General features: G+C 33.2%; 2 protein-coding genes across 3 annotated transcripts; one reads left to right on the top strand and one right to left on the bottom strand.

Moving 5' to 3' along the window:
- Window positions 1–1,163: 1,163 nt before the first annotated feature.
- LOC126705912 (heavy metal-associated isoprenylated plant protein 45-like) lies at window positions 1,164–2,638 on the bottom strand. 2 transcript variants are annotated; one of them, XM_050405135.1, is made up of 3 exons: window positions 2,573–2,638; window positions 2,395–2,470; window positions 1,164–1,461 (listed from the first exon to the last, which is right to left on the bottom strand). In XM_050405135.1, the coding sequence occupies exons 1-3, from the start codon at window positions 2,576–2,578 to the stop codon at window positions 1,262–1,264; spliced, it is 282 nt and encodes a 93-aa protein (XP_050261092.1). In that variant the 5' UTR covers window positions 2,579–2,638; the 3' UTR covers window positions 1,164–1,261. The 2 variants fall into 2 exon arrangements, with proteins under 2 accessions (XP_050261092.1, XP_050261091.1); XM_050405134.1 differs by lacking the exon at window positions 2,573–2,638 and having other exon boundaries at window positions 2,395–2,566.
- Window positions 2,639–7,343: 4,705 nt separating this feature from the next.
- On the top strand, window positions 7,344–9,911 carry LOC126707340 (3-ketoacyl-CoA synthase 15-like). The gene is made up of 3 exons (XM_050406945.1): window positions 7,344–7,762; window positions 8,456–9,040; window positions 9,312–9,911. Exons 1-3 carry the CDS (start codon window positions 7,370–7,372, stop codon window positions 9,855–9,857), a joined length of 1,524 nt encoding a protein of 507 aa, XP_050262902.1. The 5' UTR covers window positions 7,344–7,369; the 3' UTR covers window positions 9,858–9,911.
- Window positions 9,912–13,298: the final 3,387 nt, after the last annotated feature.

The raw sequence follows: 13,298 nt of genomic DNA, 5'->3' as shown, positions 1-13,298 counted from the left end.
TTTATGAGAAACTCTAAGTCAAATGTAGAGTTTTAATAAATGAATTCTGATTTGCTATGTTAATGTCCAAAATAATAAAAATGAATGATGAAGATAAAGAAAAGCTTATATTGAAATGATTTGATAAGTTTGGGATTTTAATTGACAAAATTTAAAGCATGAGACTTCATTTGAAACATGGAAGAAAAATTTGGATTTTTTTTTTAATTATGCAATTTCACCTAAAATAAAAATCTTAACGTGTAATGTAGTTCATGAATATAGCACACACCTTTTTCGTTTTTGGTATTTGGTGCTTTATTTTATTTTAAAGTGTAAATAAGATGATTGTACACTTCAAAAATCTAACAAGAAGGGCCAAGAGCCTTATAATTCAATTGACATCTCTTGGTATTCGAATGAGATTCAAATCTACCCTCACTCAATTATCGAATTATCAAAATTAAAAGTTGCCCTAGAAGGGGCCAATATTACTAGATTATGAGATGGCGTATATATATAACACTTAGTTATAGTTTATTGTTTGATATAGAGTTCTCCTTTCAAGCTATTGGTAGAAACACTCCATATAAATAATTAAATATAACAAATAATTATTATTGGATAAGCTATTTCTCTCATTGAATCCTCTAATTTTTATTTAGGCATAAGACCTGTGACATTTAAAAAATAAGTTTGTCTCCTATGTTTCATATTTCTTTTTAGTCTTTTTGGTCTTCTTAAATCTTATGTATTTCTCATCCCTATCTAGAAAAAAAAGTTCCTTCACATAAAATATTACAAATATATATACCACAACACTAGTAGTTTCACAAGTTCTAAATAGTTCAACTAATAGAATTTCTTAAGAATCTTGATTTTGAATCAATGACACACCCAAACGAATTGATATCTTGACTTAATGATACAAAGAAATAATTATGAAGCAGAGTCATAGGCTCAAATCCTATCAAATCCATGGGAAAAAAAACCTAGTAGTTTTACTAGTTTTTCAACTTTTACAAGCATTTAGAGAATGAGATATGATATTAATATGGGTAAGAGCCTTGAATTATTTTATGGTGTTTCCAATAGAGACATTTGGAGATGAAATCACATTCTCTTATTTTTGTAATTATTGAATTATTTTAAAAAATTGGTCATATTTTAGCAGGAAAATCAGATTTCGCAGCAATTATTCTTGACATTATACTCCACATAGATTCATGTTTTTGGTTTCTTCTAATTCAAGACAATAGAAGCATTACAATAATTTGAAGTTTCAAAAACCCCATCTAGGGATATTAATGCACCCAAAACGTCCAGCCAGTCTAGGCTCCTCTTGGCGACACGATGATGATGATGGCCACAACTCTGCTCTTCTTCCAGTCCTCCGCACGGCTTTTACAACTACTTTGCGATCAATGTAGCCTAACACCGTGATCTTGCTCATTACTACATCAATTTCCACACACGTTACCCCTGTAATAATAGATTAGATAATTAATTAACTTGCATGCATGCAAAAATGTTCTTGTCTTGGCTGAATCCACATTTTTTTGGGAGGGTTTATCATGATATATAGATGGAAACCACAATTAAATCTTGGGATTGTGCCTAGTTTAGAATGATTAAACCGTAAATAAGCAGCATTTGATTTTTGTGGCTTTTTAGAATTACAAACACTAAAATATGTCTATTGGCTTTGTGAGTTGTGACCCCTAATTCAAGGCGAATGAGAATTATTTTGTACATCGTTTGCATGCCATGAATCGATATTTCATGGTTAATGGGAACCACACGCTTGTAGGCCCAATGTGTTGTAAGACATCCATTACACACAACCAATAATGTACAAGATACGACATTTCTCAAACCAAAAAAAGAAAAAAAGAAAAAAAAATACAACCTTATGGATTAGGACCATAGTATTGTCCCATTTGTATCACTGCAAGCAATTAACGTTTGGGAGGTGAAAGTCAGAGTTATTCTTTCATTTACAATGTCATGGATTGCCTCATGAATGTTTTATTTATTATTATAAAAAAAAAAAAAAAACTAAATTACACTTTCAACCCTTAAAGTTTGAGAATTTTCATTTTACTCCATCATGTTTGATACTATTTTTAAATGTTTTATTTCTGTCCATATCCATGACTAAATCTGACCGATAAGAAAGATAAAAAGAAAAAAGAAACGATGTTGTCTTGTATGTACTTAGTGGTCAAATCAATCACATAGATATGATCATTTTGAAAATGGCATGAAACTTGATGAACAAAAATGAAAAATTTAAAGCTCAAAGGAACCAAAATGAAAACAATTTTGAAACTTAAAGAGCCAAAAAATGTAATTTAGTAATATATATATATATATATATATATATATATATCTGCCTTTTTTCTTGTTACATACCTTTGATCCTGCACAAAGCTTTGCGAACTGATTTCTTACATGCCTTGCAGTGTAAGCGTACCTTTAACTCAACAACCTGTAACATGATATTAAAGTTTCATAACATTTTGTTTGAATAACCATGTGAAGCAGAGAAAATGACAGTCAATGAAGAGACTTAAAAAGAAAATATAGACACCTCCATGGCTTTGAAAGAAATATAGGGCTGGGAGGAAGACAAGTTGAAATTGTTAATGGAAGCATTGAAAGCAAGGTGGGTTGGATCATTGATGAGTTTTATATAGGTCAGATGCAATTGTTGATTAACAAATTAAAATTTTTTAGGAAGGTGAGTGAAATGATGATGAATTTCATCATGACTGATTATGCATAGTAACATGCAGCGTGTGGCCGGCCATCCCTCACATTAAAGTTCACGTTTTCTGTTTCTCAAAAAGAAAAAAAAAAAGTACACGTTTTCTCACATAATTGTCATTTAGCATTTTATTTTGAACGGATAAATTATAATTTATCCACATGTGATTTGGTTGAAATTTTAGTTGTTTACCTGTGATTATGCAAAGCACACATTTAGCGTTTTCTAACTAAATGTTGCATTTGAATGCTTAACTCTGCCCTTAATATGAAAAATGCAGGCCTAATTTTTCAGGAAGTGGTTTCTCCCCAGTTCCTACACTTTTTTCCCCTTAAAACAATAGAGAATTTGTTATGCAGAAAAAAAATGTCATTTTTATCTATATGTTATTGTTTAAGAATTTATCAAGCAATAGCATACGAAAATGCACTTATGTTTTCAATATCTTCTTATTCTCTCTGGTTTTTATTTAATTTAATTCTTAGTTTATCAAGCAATTGGAAATCATTGTTTTCTTCCTTTTTTTTTCTTCTTAAAAATGCTATGACTTGTACAAAGATGTCAGGCCAAATAATATGAGTCTACACAGCAAAAAAAAAGAAAAAGGATCAATATGACCTTCCCAACTATACAAAACATAAGAGGATAAAATTAATTTAAACTCATGTAAGAAAAAACATCTTCGAATAAATCAGTGAGAATTACTAAATCTTCTATTATATGGTTCTCATGGTGGATTATGTTATTTATCCACCATTTCACTAAAAGATTTTTATCTGTTTAAAATTGCCGAGTCAGTTTAACTAATTTTTATTTTATTTTAAGCTGACTCAACAATTTTAAACAAATATGAGTCTTTTAATGAAATGGTGGACAAGTGACATGATCCACCATGAGGACCGTATAATTTCTCATAATTATTAATCTTATTCAACCTAAGTTCATGGACCTGTTACCGCATCACCCATGAGCAAACTCCCCATTTGTGCTTGGATCTTCATACATTTTTTGAGCTCCTATCTCTTTTGAAACATCCTTCCATATAACGGTGTGTGAATATCAGGATTATTCATGATTCACCTTCAACAATTTCAAAATACATGTACCAAATAAGTCTAGGATTCCATAAAGAAACAAGGAGAGCTTAGTCTTAAGAACCAACATACTTGTACTCAAATGCTGTAGCATAATTCTCTCTTAAAACTCTGCTAAAATTAATCTTAAATTTGTTTTGTAAACAATAATGGACAAAAATAGTTATTCCTTGGAGTTAAACAAGTGAGCAATGTTATTGCCCACTTTCATAGATGGGCACAGTCCATTAGAGAAAATACCATATTCACAAAGTCTGGTGTCATTCTGTCCCTGAGATTGATCATCCAATTGGGTCGATGAATCGAGGTCTAGAAATTGGCCATGGTGACTTCGAAACCCTAACTTAGTTGCACAAAGTAATTAATTTTACTTTTTATTTATTAATTTTTTTTTGGAACTTTGTAATAAACTGAATTGATTAACAGAGAGATTTTTTGGGTTCTGAATAGTGAGTGATGAAAGAATGAATGGAAACAGAGAGACCGATTTTGTGAGATTGTTGGGGGTTTTAGGGGTTTGAAAAATTATTAGGTTTTACTTTTAGAGCATGTGTTTTCTTTTGTTTCAAAAAAAAAAAAAAAGCATGTGTTTTCTTTTAGTAGTGTTTTTAAAAATAAAATGCTAAAATGCAAATTGCAACTTCTATGTTTGGCTGAAATTTATTTCAATACTCTAATTTTACTTTTGTTCAATTAAGTTTAGTTTCAAATTTATTCAATTTAGGAAATTTTGTCCAAATTTTTTTTTTTTTTAAATTACTGTTAAAAAGAATGTTATTTTCACATAAAAAAGTGAGTGTGAAGAGAATGACCAAAAAAAGGAAACGAAAGGCGTGGACGGGTATTAATGTAGTAAAATATAATCTTTGGACTAGAAAGTTCAGCCCAGTATCATGTAGAACCTCATAAAAATGAAAAAGGCCCAAGGAGTTGCCAGACTTGGGCCTACATTTCTGGGTTCTTTGAGCCATTATGGTGGTTACCTAAACCTGAAATCGTTAAAAAAAATATATGCAAAAAATTTCATTTTAAAAATTTACACCTATATTTTTCACATAAAATATTTTTAGATAAAATTAAATTTTAAACCTATAATTTAGGAATATAAAAAATTAAATCCTATAATTTAAAAAGTAATAAATTAAACCTTGAGATTTTTTGCATGAATTAAACCTTGAGATTTCAAAAGTAATAAATTAAATCTTATAATTTAAAAAAATAAAAAAATAAACTCCAAGATTTAAATGAGTAATAAATTAAACCTTCAACCCATTTTAAACCCTAAATTTCGTTTCACTTAAATTAGTTAAGTCTAAATTGTTAATTTTGAAATTATACAATTTAATCTTTTCTTTTAACAATAGGGTTTAATTTTTCCAAATATTTGTCAGTGTGTTTTATATTAATGCATTTTTACACACTTAAAGAGCATCTCCAACATGTTAGTAAAAGTTTCACCAAAATCTTTATCCCAATACCCACTTTTTTATATATAATATTTTATCTAATGACTTTTTCAAATCAATCTCTAACAAATTCATTAAATATTCTTTATTTATCACTTATATATTCTTTAAACAAATTGAGAGAGAGGCGTGGATGTTTTTAATTTGGGCAGAAACATTTAATTCATCTTTAATAATTTACTCGGTGAGAAGAACCATTATAGCAAACTAGCATTAGAGGTGTTCACGAACTTGCTTGGACCACACCTAGACCAACTTAAATTGTCTACAAAATAGAGTAATTGCATCGAACCGCAGATGGAGGTGAGAAATTGCACTGCATTGCACAACGTGATGCGATTTTTGGTTTAATGTGTTACGAAAATCGACCAAATTGCACCGTATTGCATGGTAACTAATTTATTAAATTATAGTGTGGTGCTAAATATGGTCCAAAAGCGCATCAAAGTGCACCGTGAACACCCCTAACTATCACTAGAAAAAATGATTATTTGATAACTAATTTATTGGAGGTCTTTTTTAAAGTGTGGTTCTCCAAATTTTAGAGAGAAAATGTGTTTACTCATTTAGTCATTACCACTCTATCTAGGAGGTCTATTTTGAAAGTATGACTTGTTAGAATAATGATTAAATAATTAAATTTACCATTTCCTCTTAGGCTTTCATCACTTGTCCTAACTATAATAAATTATTAGTTGTCCCAAAAACTTATGCCTCCAATACATGAGTTTAGCTTTTTAAGTGAGAGTGAAAACATGGTTTGAACTTAAAACCACTTGCTCTGATAGAATGATAAATTACCAATAGTAATGTTATAGATACAACATTTTTCACACTTGTTGAAGTAGTCTACTATGAATAGTGGATACAACTTTTTACATGGACCTACCACCTATTGCTTCCCCCACCACTCACAGTTAGGGGTGTTTTTCTAATCCACCAACTTGACAAAATTGACCCAGCCTAGCTAACTCAACATGATGCTTTTGGTTGGTTTTTCGTGGGTTGGTGGGTTAAGTTAGGTTCTAATTTTTATTTTATTTTATTTTATTATTTATTTATTTATTTATTTTTAGCTTGGGTTGGGTCAGATCTGGGTTGATTGTTTCTTCAACCCATCTGACCCAACCCAACCCAACCCAACCCACAATATATGTAAGTTCATTTTTATATACTTATTTCAAATTTTTTTTTTTTTAGTTTTATTAATTATGTTTATATTTTTTTAGTAACTATATATTTTTAGTAACTATATATTTTTATTAATTATGTGAATTGTAATAATCTATTAAAAAAAATAGTGCTCAAATAGTTAATTAAAATCTTGCAAGGCATGAAACATGTAAATGCAACATATCAATTCAACCTAAGTGGTTGGGTTCGTTTTTACATACAAGATGAGTTGGGAATTTCTCACCCTGATCTTGTTGAATTTGGTTAAAAAAACCCTCTAACCCGACTAATGCACATTTTTATTCATAGTCGACCACTTTAATAATTGTGAAAAAAGTCCAGTCAATAGCATTGCTAAATAACCAATTGTCTCAATTCTTTTTTTAAACCATTGCTCCAAAAATATTCTAATATGGGACAAGACTTATCTTAACCAAAATGAAAATTATCGATGACTTAAAATTGAGGGAAGTGAATAGTAAAAAGTAGTCTTTCATAGCACAATATCTCAAAATTATCCCATTATACTAAGTTATTAGGCTGAATGAGAAGTTTAACCACCCCCCCCCCCAAAAAAAAAAAAAAAAAAAACTAAAACTATCCTCAGAAGTCAGACCCACAATTTCTCTGATGCTACAAACCCGCTGCTCTTGAGGCTTCATGCACAAAGAGCCTACTTTCTGTTACTACTCTTATGTTATATCCTTAACGTAACGTAACTACAAACTTCCATGCACTATATATCATATCACTTTTCCCCATTGATACATATATTAAATCAGTCGCACCCCCATTCTTTCATATCATCTTCCCTTTGAGATTTCTAGCAATTCTTGTGTCATTTACATGTCACAAAATTGAATTTAACTTCTTAATCATATTCCCAAATGGCAATGGAGCAAGAGCAATTTTCAACAGAGATTGTGAATGGAGGTCTTGATAATTCGGGGCCAAATGCCGGGTCTTTTTATTTCTACGTGAAGGTCCGGCCTAGATTGCCGGATTTTCTTAGCTCGGTTAACCTGAAATATGTGAAGCTTGGTTATGGTTATTTGCTTAGCCACAGCTTTTATTTCTTGGTTGCACCAGTCCTCCTGGTGATCTTGGGTGTTGAGCTAAGAAAGTTCACATGGGAAGATTTTCATCAGAAGTGTGAACTTACAGATGCTCTCTTTATTGTGGGATTATTGGGTTTAATTCTATATATTTATCTCGATTTAACACCTCGGTCTACTTATTTGGTTGATTTTGCTTGTTATCGCCCACCGAATGAGCTTAAGGTAACCTACCGTAATCATGCTCCTTTACAAGATGCATTTAATTTTTATCTTATTTGAAAGCATTTTTCTACACTAGTCTCTTGCTCATGTAATATGAAATTTAGCATGTCACAAAATTCACGATACATATTCATTTTCTTATTAACGATTTGGAAGAAGGGGAGGAGTAGACGAGGTTATATACATTGTTGTTACTTAATTTCTTGGATAAACAATATTTTTGGTTCTTGAGATATGTTCGATTTTGGTCTCTTAATTTTAGAACGTTTGGTTTTGATCCTTAAAATTTTGAAGTGTAATAATTTAGTCAATCTGTCTGTTTCCAGTCCATCTATTGCTTCTTATTTGCACTTTTGTTCAATCTAAATATGGGGTTAGTTCGAATTTGGTTCCTTAAATATGGAATGTCTAGCATTTTGTTAGTAACCTTAACCAAAAAAAATAGACTAAATGGCTAAATTATTAATATTTTAAGAATTTGAAAGACCAAAATTGAATTTTTAAAATTAAGGAATCAAAATCAAACAAACTCATATTCGAGAGGGTCCAAAACAACATTTTACCCTACTTTGTTTGGCTGATTACTATGGATATCCATAATCAGATTAAGTTTGAAATCGGAATTCAGCATCATTGCAGCATCTATGTGAACATAAAGTGTAATATTTTTTCCAATTTATTGTACTTGCATAGATCTCAAAGGAGGAGTTCATTGAGTTAGCAAGAAAATCAGGCAACTTCAATGATGCTGCCATTGAATTTCAGCAGCGAGCACTCAAAAATTCTGGAATAGGCAATGAGACCTATTTGCCCCGTGTAATTTTCAGCCCCAATCAGAAAATAACCCTAAAAGATGGCCGAGAAGAAGTAGGTGAAATCATGTTTGGTGCAATAAAGGACCTTTTTGCAGCCACCAAAATTAAGCCAAAGGACATAAGAATTCTTGTGGTGAATAGTGGCTCACTAAATACTACTCCATCCCTTTCATCAATGGTAGTAAACCATTTTAAGTTTAACCACAATATTCATAGCTTTAACCTTGGTGGCATGGGTTGTGCTGCTGGAATTATAGCTATTGATCTAGCTAAAGACCTTCTACTTGCATATCCGGGTGCATATGCTCTAGTAGTGAGCGCAGAAGCTGTAACTTACTCTTGGTACAAAGGTAATGAACCTGACATGCTCCTTCCAAATTGCTTCTTTCGAATGGGGGCTGCAGCCATGTTGCTCTCAAGCTTTCGCCTTGATCGATGGCGCTCCAAGTATGAACTCAAGCAGGTACAACTTTTATGTACCATTTTGTTATGATGTAAAATGTTTTGGGACTAAAGTTTTGTTGTTGTTAGAGGCCCCCTAGTTTAGCATTTTGAAGAAGTCTTGTGTTCCATCAAAGAGTTTTCTAAAATATAGATTATAGATTAGAGGAATTGTCTCTAAATTTGAGTATTCTTTTCGAAGCACTAGAACAATCATGACTGGAGGTATGTTTTAATTAGGCTGTTTTCAATTTCTAACATATAATACTAATTATAGACCTTAAATGTTGCAGCTGGTTCGAACTAGCAAAGCCATGGACAATAGGAGCTTCAAAAGCATACATTTAAGAGAAGATGCAGAAGGAAGGCAAGGTATCTCGGTGAGCAAAGATGTGATTGAGGTGGGAGGCCATGCACTGAAGGCAAACATCACCACTCTTGGTCCACTAGTCCTACCTGTTTCTGAGCAACTTCATTTCTTCACCAATATGCTCTTTAAGAAGGAGAAAGCCAAGCCTTACATCCCTGACTACAAGCTTGCTTTCAACCATGCTTGCATATTGGCAGCAAGCAAGAAAGTGCTGGACGAGATACAGAAGAACTTGGAGCTCACTGAGGAGTACATGGAGGCATCAAGGAAAACTTTGGAGCGATTTGGGAACACTTCAAGTAGTAGTATTTGGTATGAATTGGCGTACTTGGAAGCAAACTCAAAGGTCAAGAATGGTGATAGAATTTGGCAAATCGCTTTCGGGTCAGGGTTCAAGTGTAATAGTGTTGTTTGGAAGGCACTTAGGAATGTTGGGAAGCCTAAGCTGAGTCCTTGGATTGAGGATTAATTCTATCTAGAGGATGATACAAAGAAAAGAAGGATAAGATGATAATTGTAGTTGTTTGAATTAGTAATGTTTAATATTAATAACAATGCTTGTTAGCCTATGTTGGGTATTCATATATTGCGACTGTTTCAATCATTATTGCTAACTAGTAGTACTGTTAAGCTTCAAGCTGCCATCTTTATTTCTTGTGTTAGCTAACAAAATTCTCAAAGAGGCCAAATGGGTTTAAGTTACACTTCGTGTCATTTAACAAAAGCCAAAGTGCTGTGTCAACTAAGGGATGAGACTCCAAGATGGTCTTGGATTATAGAATTAATGAGGATGGTTCCACAAGATTGGCTTGTTTCATTGTGATATCTTTACAAGGAAGCCGTTAGACACTAGTACCGACATCTATTATTGAGAAAATAGTGGGTTTATGCGTTTTTTGTTTTTGGGTTAAACAAGTTTGAGGTTAGGAAGTGATTTTTTTGGTTAAGTTTACTAATATGGTCCTCTAGTTCTAGTGGATACCATAGAGTTGAGAACTATATATGAAGATGCAATTCAGAACCATCATGCAAAACACATGGGGCAAAGATCGTAGATTGGCAAGCCATATTGATATTATATAACAGATGGTTGTGGTTCGAGTTTTCGTTGAGTTCTTTAAATTGTTTTGATTATGCATTTTTGTTTTACAAGTTTTGATCAATTTTATGCAAAATTTGAACTCATTTTTCGTGTTAAATTAATTAATTTTGCATAATTTTTCAGATCTAGAAAAGATGTAACATTTCCAATTGAACTTGGATGGATTAGCCACTATGGCCTTTTTCTATTTGGCCTTTTTCTATTTGGTCCTTTTTAACCCTTTTAGTTTGATATCTGTTCACTCTCTTAATCATGTACTAAACATGGATTTAATTGAGGATTATGATTCTTGTAGCCAATCACAGCCAATAGGAATAAGGCTATATATGTTGATTTAAAAAGTGAGGTTATGTGACATACAATAATAAGAAATTCTTATTTGAAATTAACCGGTTTTTGATGTCGAAAATTAGAGGAATTTGATTTGAAATTTGCTGGGGTCAATTTTTGGAAATGCCAAATTAATAGAAGGAAAACTGTCCAAAACATCCCTTAGATTTGATAAATGTAAATAAATAAGGAGAATTAAGTCCAAAAATTCATGATACTCTTTAGAGTAAAGGTTAGTGGTGCGTCACTAATCTTTACTCTAAGAGAAATATTTATAGTATCCTTGCTATACTAAATATTGGCTCCACCAATATTTGACAATATGATCACCATCAATAACTCTTCCTTAATTATTGGAAAATAGTATTTTATTGACCATTGGATTTAATAAGAATATATGACCTTAAAAAGGTGTAAATTTAGTCAAGTTACCATGGAGCTTGAACCCATATCATGATCTATTATTAGTTAATGTTCTAATCACCTAAGTAGTGACTAGCCATTAATGTTGTCTCATAAATTTAGTACTTTTACCTTTAACTAACATACATACATTATCTTATCCTAAAAAAAAAATTATCTACATTAATTCATGATAGATGACAATGTTAATTGAGCACAATTGTTAGGTTATTTAACCATACTTTACCACCATGTACTCTTGGTTTGATTGTCACTCCACAAATACAAATTTCTTGTGGGGTGTTGGGGGGCGGGGGGGGAGGGGCAAGGCCAGGGTTCAAGTCTCCAGAAGTGAGTTTCACACATATATATACTTATATTAGGATAAAATAGAAGTTTTATCTTGCATAAAAAAAGAGGAATTATTAAGTCCTTTCGGGGTCTTTCCCCCTGACACATCCCCCTTGATGAAGGGTGTTGATGGCCATTTTGGAAGCCCAAGTGGAAGTGAAAAGCCCAGCAACACGGACAGAAAAGAGTTGGCAAACAGATAGAAAACCATTAAGCCCAAGCGTAGGAATAATAGATCACAGGCCCATGAGATGAACAAATGGGCCTTGAGGAGGTAAATGGGCTTAAAGGAGCTCGGAAAGAGAGAAAAAGCAAACCATGGGCAGTATATGACGTGGAAAGGTGAGAATGGACCACGACAAACCCAAAGTAATGAAAGTAAAGAAAGTAAGAGGTTGATGGCAAGCCCATGAACCCCAAGGATGAGAAATAATATAATTGGGTTAGGGAAGCCCAAAGAATTCATTAAAAGCCCATGAGAATGTAAAGTTGAAAAAAGGGCCGAGGAAGCCCAAGGAAAGCAAACGTGCTTGACAGCAAGGGAAAACAAATGGGACACAAGAGCCCGCTAGTGATATAACAAAAGAACCAATGGCCGTGCTGGGCCATTAGGAGAAGAATAAATGGCAGACCCAAAGAGGCCCAGCCAAATTGAAGTAAAACAATTTCGCAGCAGGAATGATAGAGTGGTAAAAAGGGTGGGATAAAGAAAAGCAAAGCCCACAGTCCAGTAAGGCCCAGCCCCGAATATGGCAAGCCATAAAGGAAAGAAAAACCAGAAAATAGTAAAAAATGGACGGCAGACTGTACATGCTAACCATGGCAGACATATGAGCAGCAAACAGATTTTGGACATACATGGAAGAGAGGTACGCTCAAGGCCCAGACCTCACTAGCCAATACCCAACCAATACATGACACAGTGAGGTCATGTGTTAGAGGTAAGAGGGCATGATTTGGCGGTGGGGAGAGGGAAAAACCTATTTTGAGGTTCCTGCTAGGGCTCTTTTGGGAGAAGTGTCCTATTGGGATGACATACCACCCAAAGGAGCAAAGCTGAACTGTAACTACTAGGTGCATGCCATGAGAGATAGGGAGAGAGAAGGCACCTATACCATAGCAGGAAAGGGTGACACGGCAGACAAACAAACAAAATAGTTTTCTTTTGTCTGGTGATGGGGAGTGGCACACAGACGGACCAGTGGTAGTCGGCAGGTGCACCCATACTAGACAAAAGTGGTTAAGGGCTAAAATAGTAAAATCCGGTTACGACAGGCACTATAAAGAGACTCTTGCCATGTACAGGAAAAGGGGGACGACAAGCACCACAGTATTGGAAACTTGAAAATCAGGAAATAGAAAACAAAGATTAAGAAAAAGAAGTAGAAAGAAAAAAGATAAGAAAGGGGAAATATTAGAAAAGGAGGAAAGAAAAAGATAGAGAGTTAGAATGGCAGGTATGTACCAATAGGTTGATTCCCTCTCTCCCTTTCAAAATCTTGCTTTCTACCGGAAACAAAAAGTGTTCTTGTGTACCAACCATTCAGGTCCGCTTCCCTTAAAGTGATTAATTTCTACGGCAGAATCTCATCGAAAGATTATTCACTTTGAGAAGATGCATTCTTCTCTCTTTGGTTTTGGTCCTGCGGATCAGATTTAATCTAATTTATTTCCTCTCTCAATCAACTCATATAATACCCACTTGTTTTCCTTACTTCTCTTATA

Source organism: Quercus robur, chromosome 11 (assembly GCF_932294415.1).
Source record: "Quercus robur chromosome 11, dhQueRobu3.1, whole genome shotgun sequence".
Taxonomy (NCBI): domain Eukaryota; kingdom Viridiplantae; phylum Streptophyta; class Magnoliopsida; order Fagales; family Fagaceae; genus Quercus; species Quercus robur.
The sequence above is the reverse complement of the archived record's forward strand: the minus strand, read 5'-3'. Positions and strand labels throughout refer to the sequence as shown.